The sequence below is a fragment of the Trachypithecus francoisi genome, unplaced genomic scaffold (assembly GCF_009764315.1).
Source record: "Trachypithecus francoisi isolate TF-2019V2 unplaced genomic scaffold, Tfra_2.0 Lachesis_group9, whole genome shotgun sequence".
NCBI classification, from domain to species: domain Eukaryota; kingdom Metazoa; phylum Chordata; class Mammalia; order Primates; family Cercopithecidae; genus Trachypithecus; species Trachypithecus francoisi.
The window spans coordinates 74,868,105-74,884,272 of NW_022681474.1; the positions used below are offsets into that span (position 1 = coordinate 74,868,105).

At 37.4% G+C, this 16,168-nt stretch overlaps 1 protein-coding gene across 1 annotated transcript; it reads right to left on the minus strand.

Moving 5' to 3' along the window:
- Positions 1-14,678: 14,678 nt before the first annotated feature.
- LOC117082086 (acyl-protein thioesterase 1-like) lies at positions 14,679-15,560 on the minus strand. Its single transcript, XM_033208594.1, has 2 exons — positions 15,164-15,560; positions 14,679-15,122 (listed from the first exon to the last, which is right to left on the minus strand). Exons 1-2 carry the CDS (start codon positions 15,558-15,560, stop codon positions 14,989-14,991), a joined length of 531 nt encoding a protein of 176 aa, XP_033064485.1. The 3' UTR covers positions 14,679-14,988.
- Positions 15,561-16,168: the final 608 nt, after the last annotated feature.

Consider the following 16,168-nt stretch of genomic DNA (forward strand, 5'->3'; position numbering starts at 1 on the left):
ACTAAGTTTCATAAGTGAAGGAGAAATAAAATCCTTTACAGACAAGCAAATGCTTAGAGATTTTATCACCACTAGGTCTGCCCTACAAGAGATCCTGAAGGAAGCACTAAATGTGGAAAGGAACAACAGGTACCAGCTATTGCAAAAACATGTCAAAATGTAAAGTCCATCGATGCTTGGAAGAAACTACATCAACTAGTAAGCAAAATAACCAGTTAATATCATAATCACAGGATCAAGTTCACACATAACAATATTACCCTTAAATGTAAATGGACTAAATGGTCCAATTAAAAGACACAGACTGACAAATTGGATAAAGAGTCAAGACCCATCAGTTTGCTGTATTCAGGAGACCCGTCTCACATACAGAGAGACTCAGATAGGCTCAAAATAAAGGGATGGAGGAAGATCTACCAAGCAAAGGGAAAACAAAAAAAAAAGCAGGAATTGCAATCCTAGTCTCTGATAAAACAGACTTTAAACCATCAAAGATCAAAAGAGACAAAGAAGGCCATTACATAATGGTAAAGGGATCAATTCATCAGGAAGAGCTAACTATCCTAAATATATATGCACCCAATACAGGAGCACCCAGATTCATAAAGCAAGTCCTTAGAGACTTACAAAGAGACTTAGACTACCATACAATAATAATGGGAGACTTCAACACCCCACTGTCAATATTAGAGAGATCAACAAGACAGAAAGTTAACAAGGATATCCAGGAATTGAACTCAACTCTGCACCAAGCAGACTAATAGACATCTACAGAACTCTCCACCCCAAATCAACAGAATATACATCCTTCTCAGCACCACATCACACTTATTCTAAAATTGACCACATAGTTGGAAGTAAAGCACTCCTCAGCAAATGTAAAAGAAAAGAAATTGTAACAAACTGTCTCTCAGACCACAGTGCAATCAAACTAGAACTCAGGACTAAGAAACTCAATCAAAACCACTCAACTACATGGAAACTGAACAACCTACTCCTGAATGACTACTGGGTACATAATAAAATGAAGGCAGAAATAAAGATGTTCTTTGAAACCAATGAGAACAAAGATACAACATACCAGAATCTCTGGGACACATTTAAAGCAGTGTGTAGAGGGAAATTTATAGCACTAAATGCCCACAAGAGAAAGCAGGAAAGATCTAAAATTGACACCCTAACATCACAATTAAAAGAACTAGAGAAGCAAGAGCAAACACATTCAAAAGCTAGCAGAAGGCAAGAAATAACTAAGATCAGAGCAGAACTGAAGGAGATAGAGACACAAAAAAACCCTCCAAAAAATCAATGAATCCAGGAGTTGGTTTTTTGAAAAGATCAACAAAATTGATAGACTGCTAGGAAGACTAATAAAGAAGAAAAGAATGAAGAATCAAGTAGACACAATAAAAAATGATAAAGGGGATATCACCACCGACCCCACAGAAATACAAATTACCATCAGAGAATACTATAAACACCTCTATGCAAATAAACTAGAAAACCCAGAAGAAATGGATAATTTCCTGGACACTTACAGTCTCCCAAGACTAAACCAGGAAGAAGTTGAATCCTAGAATAGACCAATAGTAGGCTCTGAAATTGAGGCAATAATTAATAGCTTACCAATCAAAAAAAGTCCAGGACTAGACAGATTCACATCCGAATTCTACCAGAGGTACAAAGAGGAGTTGATACCATTCCTTCTGAAATGATTCCAATCAATAGAAAAAGAGGGAATCCTCCCTAACTCATTTTACAAGGCCAACATCATCCTGATACCAAAGCCTGACAGAGATCCAACAAAAAAAAGAGAATTTTAGACCAACATCCCTGATGAACATCGATGCAAAAATCCTCAATAAAATACTGGCAAACCGCATCCAGCAGCACATCAAAAAGCTTATCCACCATGATCAAGTGGGCTTCATCCCTGGGATGCAAGGCTGGTTCAACATACGCAAATCAATCAACGTAATCCAGCATATAAACAGAACCAAAGACAAAAAACACGTGATTATCTCAATAGATGCAGAAAAGGACTTTGACAAAATTCAACAGTCCTTCATGCTAAAAACTCTCAATAAATTCGGTATTTATGGAACATATCTCAAAATAATAAGAGCTATTTATGACAAACCCACAGCCAATATCATACTGAATGGGCAAAAACTGGAAGCATTCCCTGTGAAAACTGGCACAAGACAGGGATGCCCTCTCTTACCACTCTTATTCAACATAGTGTTGGAAGTTCTGGCTAGGGCAATCAGGCAAGAGAAAGAAATAAAGGGTATTCAGTTAGGAAAAGAAGAAGTCAAATTGTCCTTGTTTGCAGATGACATGATTGTATATTTAGAAAACCCCATCATCTCAGCCCAAAATCTTTTTGAGCTGATAAGCAGCTTCAGCAAAGTCTCAGGATACAAAATCAACGTGCAAAAATCACAAGCATTCTTATACACCAGTAACAGACAGAGAGCCAAATCATGAATGAACTCCCATTCACAATAAGTTCAAAGAGAATAAAATGCCTAGGAATCCAACTTACAAGGGTTGTAAAGGACCTCTTCAAGGAGAACTACAAACCACTGCTCAGTGAAATAAAAGAGAACACAAACAAATGGAAGAACATACCATGCTCATGGATAGGAAGAATCAATATTGTGAAAATGGCCATACTGCCCCAGGTAATTTATAGATTCAATGCTATCCCTGTTAAGCTACCAATGACTTTCTTCACAGAATTGGAAAAAACTGCTTCAAAGTTCATATGGAACCAAAAAAGACCCTGCATTGCCAAGACAATCCTAGGCCAAAAGAACAAAGCTGGAGGCATCATGCTACCTGACTTCAAACTATACTACAAGGCTAAAGTCATCAAAATAGCATGATACTGGTACCAAAACAGAAATGTAGACCAATGGAACAGAACAGAGCCCTCAGAAATAATATCACACATCTATAGTCATCCGATCTTTGACAAATCTGACAAAAACAAGAAATGGGGAAAGGATTCCCTATTTAATAAATGGTCCTGGGAAAATTGGCTAGCCATAAGTAGAAAGCTGAAACTGGATCCTTTCCTTACTCCTTATACGAAAATTAATTCAAGATGGATTAGAGACTTAAATGTTAGACCTAAAACCATAAAAACCCTAAAAGAAAACCTAGATAATACCATTCAGGACATAGGTATGGGCAACGACTTCATGTCTAAAACACCAAAAGTAATGGCAACAAAAGCCAAAATTGAGAAATGGGATCTAATTAAACTAAAGAGCTTCTGCACAGCAAAAGAAACTACCATCAGAGTGAACAGGCAACCTACAGAATGGGAGAAAATTTTTGCAATCTACTCATCTGACAAAGGGCTAATATCCAGAACCTATAAAGAACTCAATCAAATTTACGAGAAAAAAACAAACAACCCCATCAAAAAGTGGGCAAAGGATATGAACAGACACTTTACAAAAGAAGACATTTATGCAGCCAACAGACACATGAAAAAATGCTCATCATCACTCGCTATCATAGAAATGCAAATCAAAACCACAATGAGATACCATCTCACACCAGTTAGAATGGCAATCATTAAAAAAATCAGCAAATAACCAGTGCTGGAGAGGATGTGGAGAAATAAGAACACTTTTACACTGTTGGTGGGACTGTAATCTAGTTCAACCATTGTGGAAAACAGTATGGCGATTCCTCAAGGATCTAGAACTAGACATACCGTTTGACCCAGCCATCCCATTACTGGGGATATACCCAAAGGATAATAAGTCATGCTGCTATAAAGACACATGTACATGTATGTTTATTGCAGCACTATTCACGATAGCAAAGACTGGGAATCAACCCAAATGTCCATCAGTGACAGACTGGATTAAGAAAATGTGGCACATATACACCATGGAATACTATGCAGCCATAAAAAAGGATGAGTTCATGTCTTTCATAGGGACATGGATGCAGCTGGAAACCATCATTCTCAGCAAACTATTGCAAAAACAGAAAACCAAATACAGCATGTTCTCACTCATAGGTGGGAATTGAACAATGAGATCACTTGGACACAGGAAGGGGAACATCACACACCGGGTCCTATTGTGGGGAGGTGGATGGGGAGGGATAGCATTAGGAGATATACCTAATATAAATGATGAGTTAATGGGTGCAGCACACCAACATGGCACATGTATACATATGTAACAAACCTGTACGTTGTGCACATGTACCCTAGAACTTAAAGTATAAAAATAAATAAATAAATAAAGATACCCAGAAATGTGAGAGTCATGGAGAACTATTTTCCCACAGATAGCTATATGAAAAAAAGAAAAAAAAGAATAAACTTTAATCCATACCTTATACTATATGCAGATACTAACTCAAAATGGGTAATAGATCTAGATATTATATTTAAAACTATAAAGAGTATAGAAGAAAGCATTTAAGTAAAAATTTCTTAACTATAAAACCAGAACCCCTATTAATAAAAGTTGATAAGTTAGACTTCATCAAAATTTAAACCTTCTGCTCTTTGCTGCTCTTTGAAAAATGCTGATAAGATAATGAAGTGGCAAGCCACAAACTAGGAGAAAATATTTATGTAACATATACTTGATAAAGGATTTCATTCAGAACTTTTAAAAACAGGCAAAAGATTTGAACTTACACTTCACCTTTGAAGATATAAAGACAACATGGGCACAATAAGGCATGTCTGACATCATCAGTCATAGGGAAATACAAATTAAATTCCCAATAAGGTACTGCAATGTTGTTACTAGAATGGCTGAAATTAATAGACTGACAATAACAAAAGTGTTGTTGAGGAAGTGGAGAAACTGGAACTTTCATACGTTGCTGGTAGGAATGAAAAATGTTATAATCACTTTGGAAAACAGTTTGACAATTTCTTAAAAAGTTAAATATATATCTATCTTATAATGTATATGATGTAAGCATTTACCTAAGCATAATACTGAATTTTTTTAAACTATAGCTTTCCCCTACTCTAACATTAAATATCCCTTTCAGAAACATGGCCTCTGCTTTTACTGTCTTCTCCTTTTAGAATTCCCTTGAAGAATTATTATCTGTAATACTTGGTTAGCCATATCACATACAGCTCAGTGTCTGAGAGGCATCCTCTTTTAAGAGGCACTGCCCCCAAAGGAATTTCAACATTTATGCATCTCTCTCCCAAACAATTAAGTGGGAAAAAGCACAGACCTCACAGTCTAATTTCTTAAAATACCTTGTCTTTTCACTCCTATTCTTTATCATGTTGAGTGTTCTGGGAATGTCTCACTTTCCTAGACTCAAATAACCCTTTTAACCACATCAATCTATCAATGTCATCTTGGTCTTCTTATCATTTCACCCCTCCACAGTTCTATATAATGTATCCCATCACATCAATTACTTCTTCCTCCATTAAAACTGTCTTTATTACTTAAAATAATGCTTATTTGACTTTTGAGTCTTTTACTTCTCAGAAGAGTAAGCAAGAAAAAGGTGGTAATTTGCCAGGAGTCAGGGAAGGGGAAACACTGTGAGCTCATTGAACATTAATTTTTATATAATCTCAAGCAAAAGTTGAGGAAAGTATAGAGGAAGATGCCTACAGCGAGTGATTGCATCTTGTTCGAAATAGACTTTAAGACAAAAATTGTTACTAGAGACAAGAGCATTTTAAAATGGTAAATGGGCCAATCCGTCAAGATGACACAACAATTATAGATATAAAAGTACCTAACAACAGAGCTCCCAAATACGTAAAGCAAAGACTGACAAAGTTGAAAAGAGCAACAGATAATTAAACAATAACAGTTGGAGATGTCGATACCCTGCTTTCAACAACAAATGGAACAACCAGGCAGAAGACCAATAAGGAAACAGAAGACTTGAAAACACCATAAACCAACTACACCTAACAATAGCAGAATATACATTATTCTCAATGCTTATATAACATTCTTCATGATAGATGATATGTTAGACTATAAAACAAATCTAAATAAATTTTTAAGGATTGAAATCTTACAAATTATGTGTTATATTCATTATGGAAAAAAATTAGAAATGTATAACAGAGAGAAATTTAGAAAATTCATAAATATGTGAAAATTAAATAGCACACTCCTAAATAACTAATGGGTCAAAAAAAAAAAATCACAAGAGAAGTGAGAAAATACACCTAGATGAATGGAAATGAAAACACAGCACGTAAAAACTTGTAGATACAGCTAAAGCAGTTCTTAGAGGGAAATTTATAGCTATAAACACCTATATTATGAAAAAAGAAAGATTTCAAATCGATAACCTAACCTGGTATCTTAAAAAAAAACCTAGAAAAAGAAGAACTACCAGGTAGAAAATAAAGATGCACATAAATAAGTAAAATAAAGAGGAGAAAAACAATAGAAAGAAGACATGAAATCAAAATTTGGTTCTTTGAAAAGATCAACAAAATTGACAAACATTTAGCTTGATTGAACAAGAAAAAAGGAGAATATGCAAATCACTGTAATAAGAAGCGAGAGATAACATATTACTTCTGACCTTAGAGGAATAAATCTAGTGACTGGAGAAATAAAGTTTCCATTAATTTACTTCTGCCTTGGGCCAGAAGTGCTTAGGTAAAGACCTGATCCGCATTTTTGAGGCAGATGTAAGGATTGGGGAATTACAGATCAGTGAGTTTGTAAACAGTGACCCACAGTCCAAACTGAGCTGGCAGATGTTTTTCAGCTGACTCACCTAGTGATTTTTCAAATTTTAAAATAAGTTAGTGATATTAACAATCAGGAGATATCACATTGTAAAAGATTTCTGGCTTCTTTACAAAAAAACTCTAAAGAATTGGCTGCCTACATTTCTACATAACAATATCAGGCATAGCTGAGAAGCACCATGCCCTTTAGAGGAGACATGTATTTCCAGCTGTTCACAGCCCCATCAACCCTTATTGTCTTATATCTGGTCATTTCTCTCATTTACTCAATCTTCTGGCTCTTCTACGAATTATATTTCAATTCCTATTTACAGACCCAGATCTATGATGCATTCATCCCAATATTCACTGTATGAGAAAGCTCATTTTTCTTAATATCAACTTCAGATGTTAGTTTTACAGAATATCAAACCAAACCTTTTAATTTATCTTACAGATGCATAAGTAATGTAAGATGCAAGAACATAAAATGCTTTACCTAAGGTCACACAATCAGATAGTGGCAGAGATGGGATTAGATTCCAGTCATGTCTTCCAGTGCTTTTCCTCTGCATTCTGGTAAATTTACATGTATTCCAAATGATTTTGACAACTGTTTAACAACTTAAACAACTGTTTAAGTATTATCTATACTAATTCTTTGAGCTATGAGTTCCATGTGTGTTAACCTCCATGTAACAATGCCTTCTTTTTTGTTTGTTTGCTTTTTACAGTCAGAATTAAATTTTACTTCACATTGACAGAAACCATGAAAAACATTTACATTTTCCCATGTTACAGCACAACATTTCAACGGAATATTTCTTGTTGTAAATAATATCTTGCTGATTTGTAGAACTGAAATAACTGTTTATGTTCTTCAAGGTAAAGAAAAATGACATAGAAAATGATTGTTTAAAATTTTAAAATACAGACAAAAACATATGACTTCATTATTAACATCCTATGTGGTCCATTACTAAATTATTTCCATTATCAAATAGCACCCATTTATAAAGATGCATTCTTAATATTGTTTTGGTCAGCTGGAATATAGCAGAAAAATTAACACAGTTCAGAAATATCAAGCATACATTTTTGCTACATATTAATCTGTATGGTAACTACACTTTATGTATAGGGTTCTGACTAGCCTTTATTACCTATAAGTTTATTTTCAAATAATTTTTACCAGTAATCTGGAAATTTTGACAATTTAAAATGATTGCTATTTTTATGTTTGCATAAAAAACTAATACAAAAAATAATTTGACTAAAGTGAAAATTTCAAGTAAGTCCACTGGCAGGTGAAAATAAAACAAAAAATTACAATAGATTCCTCATCTTCTACAGTAGTTGGTTTCAAATATGTGTACAAAGTAAACTCTATGCTATGAGGAGATGAAATAATCTTAGAAGTTAGTTTTTAAGATCAGTCTTAAAGATATTTCAGAACATACTAGAATATGATCTAATTATTCTTTCAGTTGTTTACAGAAAAATAAAACCACAGAATTATTCCTGTTAACTGGGTTGAAGATCCTAATAGCTAGGTATAAATTTGGATAAGGTACAGTAATCTGAAATAAGTAGTGCATGAAGTTTTAATGTCTGGTTTCTCTATAAAGCTATTAAATAGATTTTAAATACCTTATATCTGTGACCCAGAATGTCAAATTATAGCATGTATTGACAATGACTGTCTATGGCAGAGAGGCAATACTTGGTCTGCTATGAAGGACAATAAAGAAAAAACAAACTTTTTTTTTTTTAAACTATAGCTAATAATTTATCTTCAATGCTTTTCCAGGTTCAATCTTTTTTTTTTAATTTATTTTATTTTTTATTATACTTTAAGTTCTAGGGTACATGTGCATAATGTGCAGGTTTGTTACATATGTATACTTATGCCATGTTGGTGTGCTGCACCCATCAACTCATTAGCACCCATCAAGTCATCATTTATATCATGTATAACTCCCCAATGCAATCCCTCCCTCCTCTCCCCTCCCCATGATAGGCCTCAGTGTGTGATGTTCCCCTTCCCGAGTCCAAGTGATCTCATTGTTCAGTTCCCACCTATGAGTGAGAACATGCGGTGTTTGGTTTTCTGTTCTTGTGATAGTTTGCTAAGAATGATGATTTCCAGCTGCATCCATGTCCCTACAAGGACGCAAACTCATTCTTTTTTATGGCTGCATAGTATTCCATGGTGTATATGTGCCACATTTTCTTAATCCAGTCTGTCACAGATGGACATTTGGGTTGATTCCAAGTCTTTGCTATTGTGAATAGTGCCGCAATAAACATACATGTGCATGTGTCTTTGTAGTAGAATAATTTATAATCCTTTGGGTATATACCCAGTAGTGGGATGGCTGGGTCATATGGCGCATCTAGTTCTAGATCCTTGAGGAATTGCCATACTGTTTTCCATAATGGTTGAACTAGTTTACAATCCCACCAACAGTGTAAAAGTGTTCCTATTTCTCCACATCCTCTCCAACACCTGTTTCCTGACTTCTTAATGATTGCCATTCTAACTGGTGTGAGATGGTATCTCATTGGGGTTTTGATTTGCATTTCTCTGATGGCCAGTGATGATGAGCATTTTTTCATGTGTCTGTTGGCTGTATGAATGTCTTCTTTTGAGAAATGTCTGTTCATATCCTTTCCCCACTTTTTGATGGGTTGTTTGTTTTTTTCTTGTATATTTGTTTGAGTTCTTTGTAGATTCTGGATATTAGCCTTTGTCAGATGAGTAGATTGCAAAAATTTTCTCCCATTCTGTAGGTTGCCTGTTCACTCTGATGGTAGTTTCTTTTGCTGTGCAAAAGCTCTTTAGTTTAATTAGATCCCATTTGTCGATTTTGGCTTTTGCTGCCGTTGCTTTTGGTGTTTTAGACATGAAGTCCTTGCCCATGCCTATGTCCTGAATGGTACTACCTAGATTTTCTTCTAGGGTTTTTATGGTATTAGGTCTAACATTTAAGTCTCTAATCCATCTTGAATTAATCTTCATATAAGGGGTAAGGAAAGGATCCAGTTTCAGCTTTCTACTTATGGCTAGCCAATTTTCCCAGCACCATTTATTAAACAGGGAATCCTTTCCCCATTTCTTGTTTCTCTCAGGTTTGTCAAAGATCAGATGGCTGTAGATGTGTGGTATTATTTCTGAGGACTCTGTTCTGTTCCATTGGTCTATATCTCTGTTGTGGTACCAGTACCATGCTGTTTTGGTTACTGTAGCCTTGTAGTGTAGTTTGAAGTCAGGTAGCGTGACGCCTCCAGCTTTGTCCTTTTGACTTAGGATTGTCTTGGCACTGCGGGCTCTTTTTTGGTTCCATATGAACTTTAAAGCAGTTTTTTCCAATTCTGTGAAGAAACTCATTGGTAGCTTGATGGGGATGGCATTGAATCTATAAATTACCTTGGGCAGTATGGCCATTTTCACGATATTGATTCTTCCTATCCATGAGCATGGTATGTTCTTCCATTTGTTTCTGTCCTCTTTTATTTCACTGAGCAGTGGTTTGTAGTTCTCCTTGAAGAGGTCCTTTACATCCCTTGTAAGCTGGATTCCTAGGTATTTTATTCTCTTTGAAGCAATTGTGAATGGAAGTTCATTCCTGATTTGGCTCTCTGCTTGTCTGTTACTGGTGTATAAGAATGCTTGTGATTTTTGCACATTAATTTTGTATCCTGAGACTTTGCTGAAGTTGCTTATCAGCTTAAGGAGATTTTGGGCTGAGACGATGGGGTTTTCTAAATACACAATCATGTCATCTGCAAACAGGGACAATTTGACTTCTTCTTTTCCTAACTGGATACCCTTTATTTCTTTCTCTTGCCTGATTGCCCTAGCCAGAACTTCCAACACTATGTTGAATAGGAGTGGTGAGAGAGGGCATCCCTGTCTTGTGCCAGTTTTCAAAGGGAATTTTTCCAGTTTTTGCCCATTCAGTATGATATTAGCTGTGGGTTTCTCATAAAGAGCTCTGATTATTTTGAGGTACGTTCCATCAATACCGAATTTATTGAGCATTTTTAGCATAAAGGGCTGTTGAATTTTGTCAAAAGCCTTTTCTGCATCTATTGAGATAATCATGTGGTTCTTGTCTTTGGTTCTGTTTATGTGCTGGATTACGTTTATTGATTTGCGAATGTTGAACCAGCCTTGCATCCCAGGGATGAAGCCCACTTGATCATGGTGGATAAGCTTTTCGATGTGCTGCTGAATCCGGTTTGCCAGTATTTTATTGAGAATTTTTGCATCGATGTTCATCAGGGATATTGGTCTAAAATTCTCTTTTTTGTGTGTCTCTGCCAGGCTTTGGTATCAGGATGATGTTGGCCTCATAAAATGAGTTAGGGAGGATTCCCTCTTTTTCTATTGATTGGAATAGTTTCAGAAGGAATGGTACCAGCTCCTCCTTGTACCTCTGGTAGAATTCAGCTGTGAATCCATCTGGTCCTGGACTTTTTTTGGTGGGTAGGCTATTAATTGTTGCCTCAATTTCAGAGCCTGCTATTGGTCTATTCAGGGATTCAACTTCTTCCTGGTTTAGTCTTGGGAGAGTGTAAGTGTCCAGGAAATTATCCATTTCTTCTAGATTTTCTAGTTGATTTGCGTAGAGGCATTTATAGTATTCTCTGATGGTTGTTTGTATTTCTGTGGGGTCAGTGGTGATATCCCCTTTATCATTTTTTATTGCATCTATTTGATTCCTCTCTCTTTTCTTCTTTATTAGTCTTGCTAGCAGTCTGTCAATTTTGTTGATCTTTTCAAAAAACCAACTCCTGGATTCATTGATTGTTTGGAGGGTTTTTTGTGTCTCTATCTCCTTCAGTTCTGCTCTGATCTTAGTTATTTCTCGCCTTCTGCTAGCTTTTGAATGTGTTTGCTCTTGCCTCTCTAGTTCCTTTAATTGTGATGTTAGAGTGTCAATTTTAGATCTTTCCTACTTTCTCTTGTGGGCATTTAGTGCTATAAATTTCCCTCTACACACTGCTTTAAATGTGTCCCAGAGATTCTGGTATGTTGTATCTTTGTTCTCATTGGTTTCAAAGAACATCTTTATTTCTGCTTTCATTTCGTTATGTACCCAGTAGTCATTCAGGAGCAGGTTGTTCAGTTTCCATGTAGTTGAGCGGTTTTGATAGAGTTTCTTAGTCCTGAGTTCTAGTTTGATTGCACTGTGGTCTGAGAGACAGTTTGTGATAATTTCTGTTCTTGTACATTTGCTGAGGAGTGCTTTACTTCCAATTATGTGGTCATTTTGGAATAAGTGCAATGTGGTGCTGAGAAGAATGTATATTCTGTTGATTTGGGGTGGAGAGTTCTATAGATGTCTATTAGGTCTGCTTGGTGCAGAGATGAGTTCAATTCCTGGATATCCTTGTTAACTTTCTGTCTCGTTGATCTGTCTAATGTTGACAGTGGAGTGTTGAAGTCTCCCATTATTATTGTATGGGAGTCTAAGTCTCTTTGTAAGTCTCTAAGGACTTGCTTTATGAATCTGGGTGCTCCTGTATTGGGTGCATATATATTTAGGAGAGTTAGCTCTTCCTGTTGAAATGATCCCTTTACCATTATGTAATGGCCTTCTTTGTCTCTTTTGATCTTTGATGGTTTAAAGTCTGTTTTATCAGAGACTAGGATTGCAACCCCTGCTTTTTTTTGTTCTCCATTTGCTTGGTAGATCTTCCTCCATCCCTTTATTTTGAGCCTATGTATGTCTCTGCATGTGAGATGGGTCTCCTGAATACAGCAGACTGGTGGGTCTTGACTCTTTATCCAGTCTGCCACTCTGTGTCTTTTCATTGGAGCATTTAGTCCATTTACATTTAAGGTTAATATTGTTATGTGTGAACTTGATCCTGTCATTATGATATTAACTGGTTATTTTGCTCGTTAGTTGATGCAGTTTCTTCCTAGCCTCGATGGTCTTTACATTTTGGCATGTTTTTGCAATGGCTGGTACCGGTTGTTCCTTTCCATGTTTAGGGCTTCCTTCAGGGTCTCTTGTAAGGCAGGCCTGGTGGTGACAAAATCTCTAAACACTTGCTTATCTGTAAAGGATTTTTTTTCTCCTTCACTGATGAAACTTAGTTTGGCTGGATATGAAATTCTGGGTTGAAAATTCTTTTCTTTAAGAACGTTGAATATTGGCCCCCACCCCCTTCTGGCTTGTAGAGTTTCTGCCGAGAGGTCTGCTGTTATTCTGATGGGCTTCCCTTTGTGGGTAAGCCGACCTTTCTCTCTGGCTGCCCTTAAGATTTTTTCCTTCATTTCAACTTTGGTGAATCTGGCAATTATGTGTCTTGGAGTTGCTCTTCTGGAGGAGTATCTTTGTGGCGTTCTCTGTATTTCCTGAATTTGAATGTTGGCCTGCCCTACTAGGTTGGGGAAGTTCTCCTGGATGATATCCTGAAGAGTGTTTTCCAACTTGGTTCCATTTTCCCCCTCACTTTCAGGCACCCCAATCAGACGTAGATTTGGTCTTTTTATATAATCCCATACTTCTTGCAGGCTTTGTTCATTTCTTTTTCTTCTTTTTTCTTTTGGTTTCTCTTCTCGCTTCATTTCATTCATTTGATCCTCAATCGCTGATACTCTTTCTTCCAGTTGATCGAGTCGGTTACTGAAGCTTGTGCATTTGTCACGTATTTCTCGTGTCATGGTTTTCATCTCTGTCATTTCGTTTATGATCTTCTCTGCATTAATTAGTCTAGCTGTCAATTCTTCCACTCTTTTTTCAAGATTTTTAGTTTCTTTGTGCTGGGTACGTAATTCCTCCTTTAGCTCTGAGAAGTTTGATGGACTGAAGCCTTCTTCTCTCATCTCGTCAAAGTCATTCTCTGACCAGCTTTGATCCGTTGCTGGCGATGGGCTGCACTCCTTTGCAGGGGGAGATGCGCTCTTATTTTTTGAATTTCCAGCTTTTCTCCTCTGCTTTTTCCCCGTCTTTGTGGTTTTATCTGTCTCTGGTCTTTGATGATGGTGACGTACTGATGGAGTTTTGGTATAGGTGTCCTTCCTGTTTGATAGTTTTCCGTCTGACAGTCAGAAGGACTGTCTGTTGGTCTGTTGGAGATTGCTTGAGGTCCACTCCAGACCCTGTTTGCCTGGGTATCAGCAGCAGAGGTTGGCGAAGATAGAATATTGCTGAACAGCGAGTGTACCTGTCTGATTCTTCCTTTGGAAGTTTCCTCTCAGGGGTGACTCCACCCTGTGAGGTATGGGGTGTCAGACTGCCCCTAGTGGGGGATGTCTCCCAGCTAGGCTACTCAGGGGTCAGGGACCCACCTGAGCAGGCAGTCTGTCCGTTCTCAGATCTCAACCTCCATGTGGGGAGATCCACGGCTCTCCCCAAAGCTGTCAGACAGAGTCGTTCGCGTCTGCACCGGCCCCCGCTGCTTCCCCTATTGGACTTCAGCTGTGCACTGTCCCCAGAGATGGAGTCTACAGAGACAGGCAGGCTTCCTTGAGCTGCTGTGAGCTCCACCCAGTTCGAGCTTCCCAGCGACTTTGTTTACCTACTTAAGCCTACTTTTTTTTTCTTGATAGAATAGAGTATTAAATAGAAACAATATCAGGGAAAATAAAAGCCTGGTCCCAAAATAAAAGGGCCATTAATTGAAGAGAACAATTTTACTCTTTCTTGACAACAAACAGCATTATCCCTATTATTAGGAATAATGTAATACCACCTCATTCTTATTATGTATTACAATCATTATGTATATATGAACACATATATAAAAATACAGACACTGCATGGTGACTAAGCAATTTTGGAATATATCCATAGACTAAGTCACAGCATGCATAAGTTGTTTATATCTTAACTGCTCATTTATACCTGAATAAATTTTCATTCAGCATACTGACAATTTTCAAATGATGTAATAAAAAATCTGGTGGCAGTACTGTATTATTTTGCTGAATTACATTTGAGGAAAAGAAGCTACCTGCTTCATCTATTTTAATATAGTAGATCCTGGATCTTCTTATAAGAATACATGTATAGAAACTTAAAAGATCATAAATTCCTCATGAGGAGACATTATTTGATCTGTGTCATTGGCATGTATTTGCAAAACATTTTAACATTGCAAAACATTAGAAATTTTAAGACTGGGCATGGGAAAAGGTTTATACTCTACTACAGTGATGCTGGTGTACTTCTACACAAGGCCTCTTAGTGACATCAATCAATTGGAGGTGGGAGTTTATCAGTGAATTGCTTGACATCCATCATTTCCTATTGACACAAACTATGCATCATACCTTCATAGGTTTTAAAGGTCACATTGGCTGGATTCACCAACGTTTTTCGTTTTTCAACCGTAAGAGAACCAAACATCAGGGGAACTAAAGGGTCAAATCCCCGTGGCACTGGAGAATAGAAATATCTCTATTAGCACCACCGATAGGACCCTGTGGAAAGGAAGCCCGAAGTGGAAGCCAGCAATTGAGTGCAGTGACACCTGCCAGTTTCTCCTGCATGGTAAGGGCAGTATATAAAGACAAAGCTCCTCCCTGAGAAAACCCTCCCAAAATAATTCTGTCAGAAGGAATGTCATTCTTCACTTCTTGATCAATCAAAGCTTTTATATTTTCTGCTGCCTGTTTAATCCCAGATTCATCCTCCTGTGAATCTGGTGAAAGCCCAGTAATATCAAACCATGAAGGCATAGCCATGTTCATATTTAATGTAACAGGCCTAACAGGCCCAGTATCTCCCAATCCATGCAGGCAAATCACCGCAGCAGTGACCTTCCGGGCGGCGGGCGCGATGGCTGGCAGCGGGGTTGACGTGTTATTGCCACACATACACTGGCTCAGCTCACAGCGCAAGCGAAAGGAAGAGCTGGCACCCCGCCGCGGCCCAAGTGCGTGAGAGCGAGCGGCGAGTCCCGGCCGGCCCCACCAGGCGCACGCTCCAACAATGCTTTCTTATCAATTGTCTTAAATTTGACTCTTTCTCATGCATGGTATAAAAATATTTGGATTTAAAAACAAATCCATGTTCATCCCTCTCTACGGCTTCTGATTTTATAGGATTTAATCACTTCTCCCTCTGCCTTTGTCTTTTGGGAAAAAGAATCCTAACTTTTCTATAGGACTTGCCTTGTAAATGTTGAGAGGTCAGTTAACTATAGGGTTTTCTGTTTTATTCTTTAGGGAGACTCAAGGGACCTAAGTTCATAAGATTGTTCTCCATATCCTTGGTGCCTCACCTGTAAAGACCACCCCACTTAAAAGGAAGCCCCTTAAGAAGGGCAAGAGGCTCAGTCCAAGAGCTATTGACCATGCCATATAACCCTCCACTGGGCTCCACCCTCACGCCCTGATATTTCTATTCCGTGGTTTCTCTAAAGTTTTCATATTTAGGTCTTTAAACATAATTTTCCTTAATACTCCTTTTTCATATACTATAT

Excerpts from the sequence above, each read along its gene's own strand:
- LOC117082086 (XM_033208594.1), bottom strand. The coding sequence starts at position 15,560 with ATGTGTGGCAATAACACGTCAACCCCGCTGCCAGCCATCGCGCCCGCC. Across the intron at positions 15,123-15,163 it reads TCGGGCTTCCTTTCCACAGG|TGCCACGGGGATTTGACCCT; the intron begins GTCCTATCGGTG and ends TCTATTCTCCAG.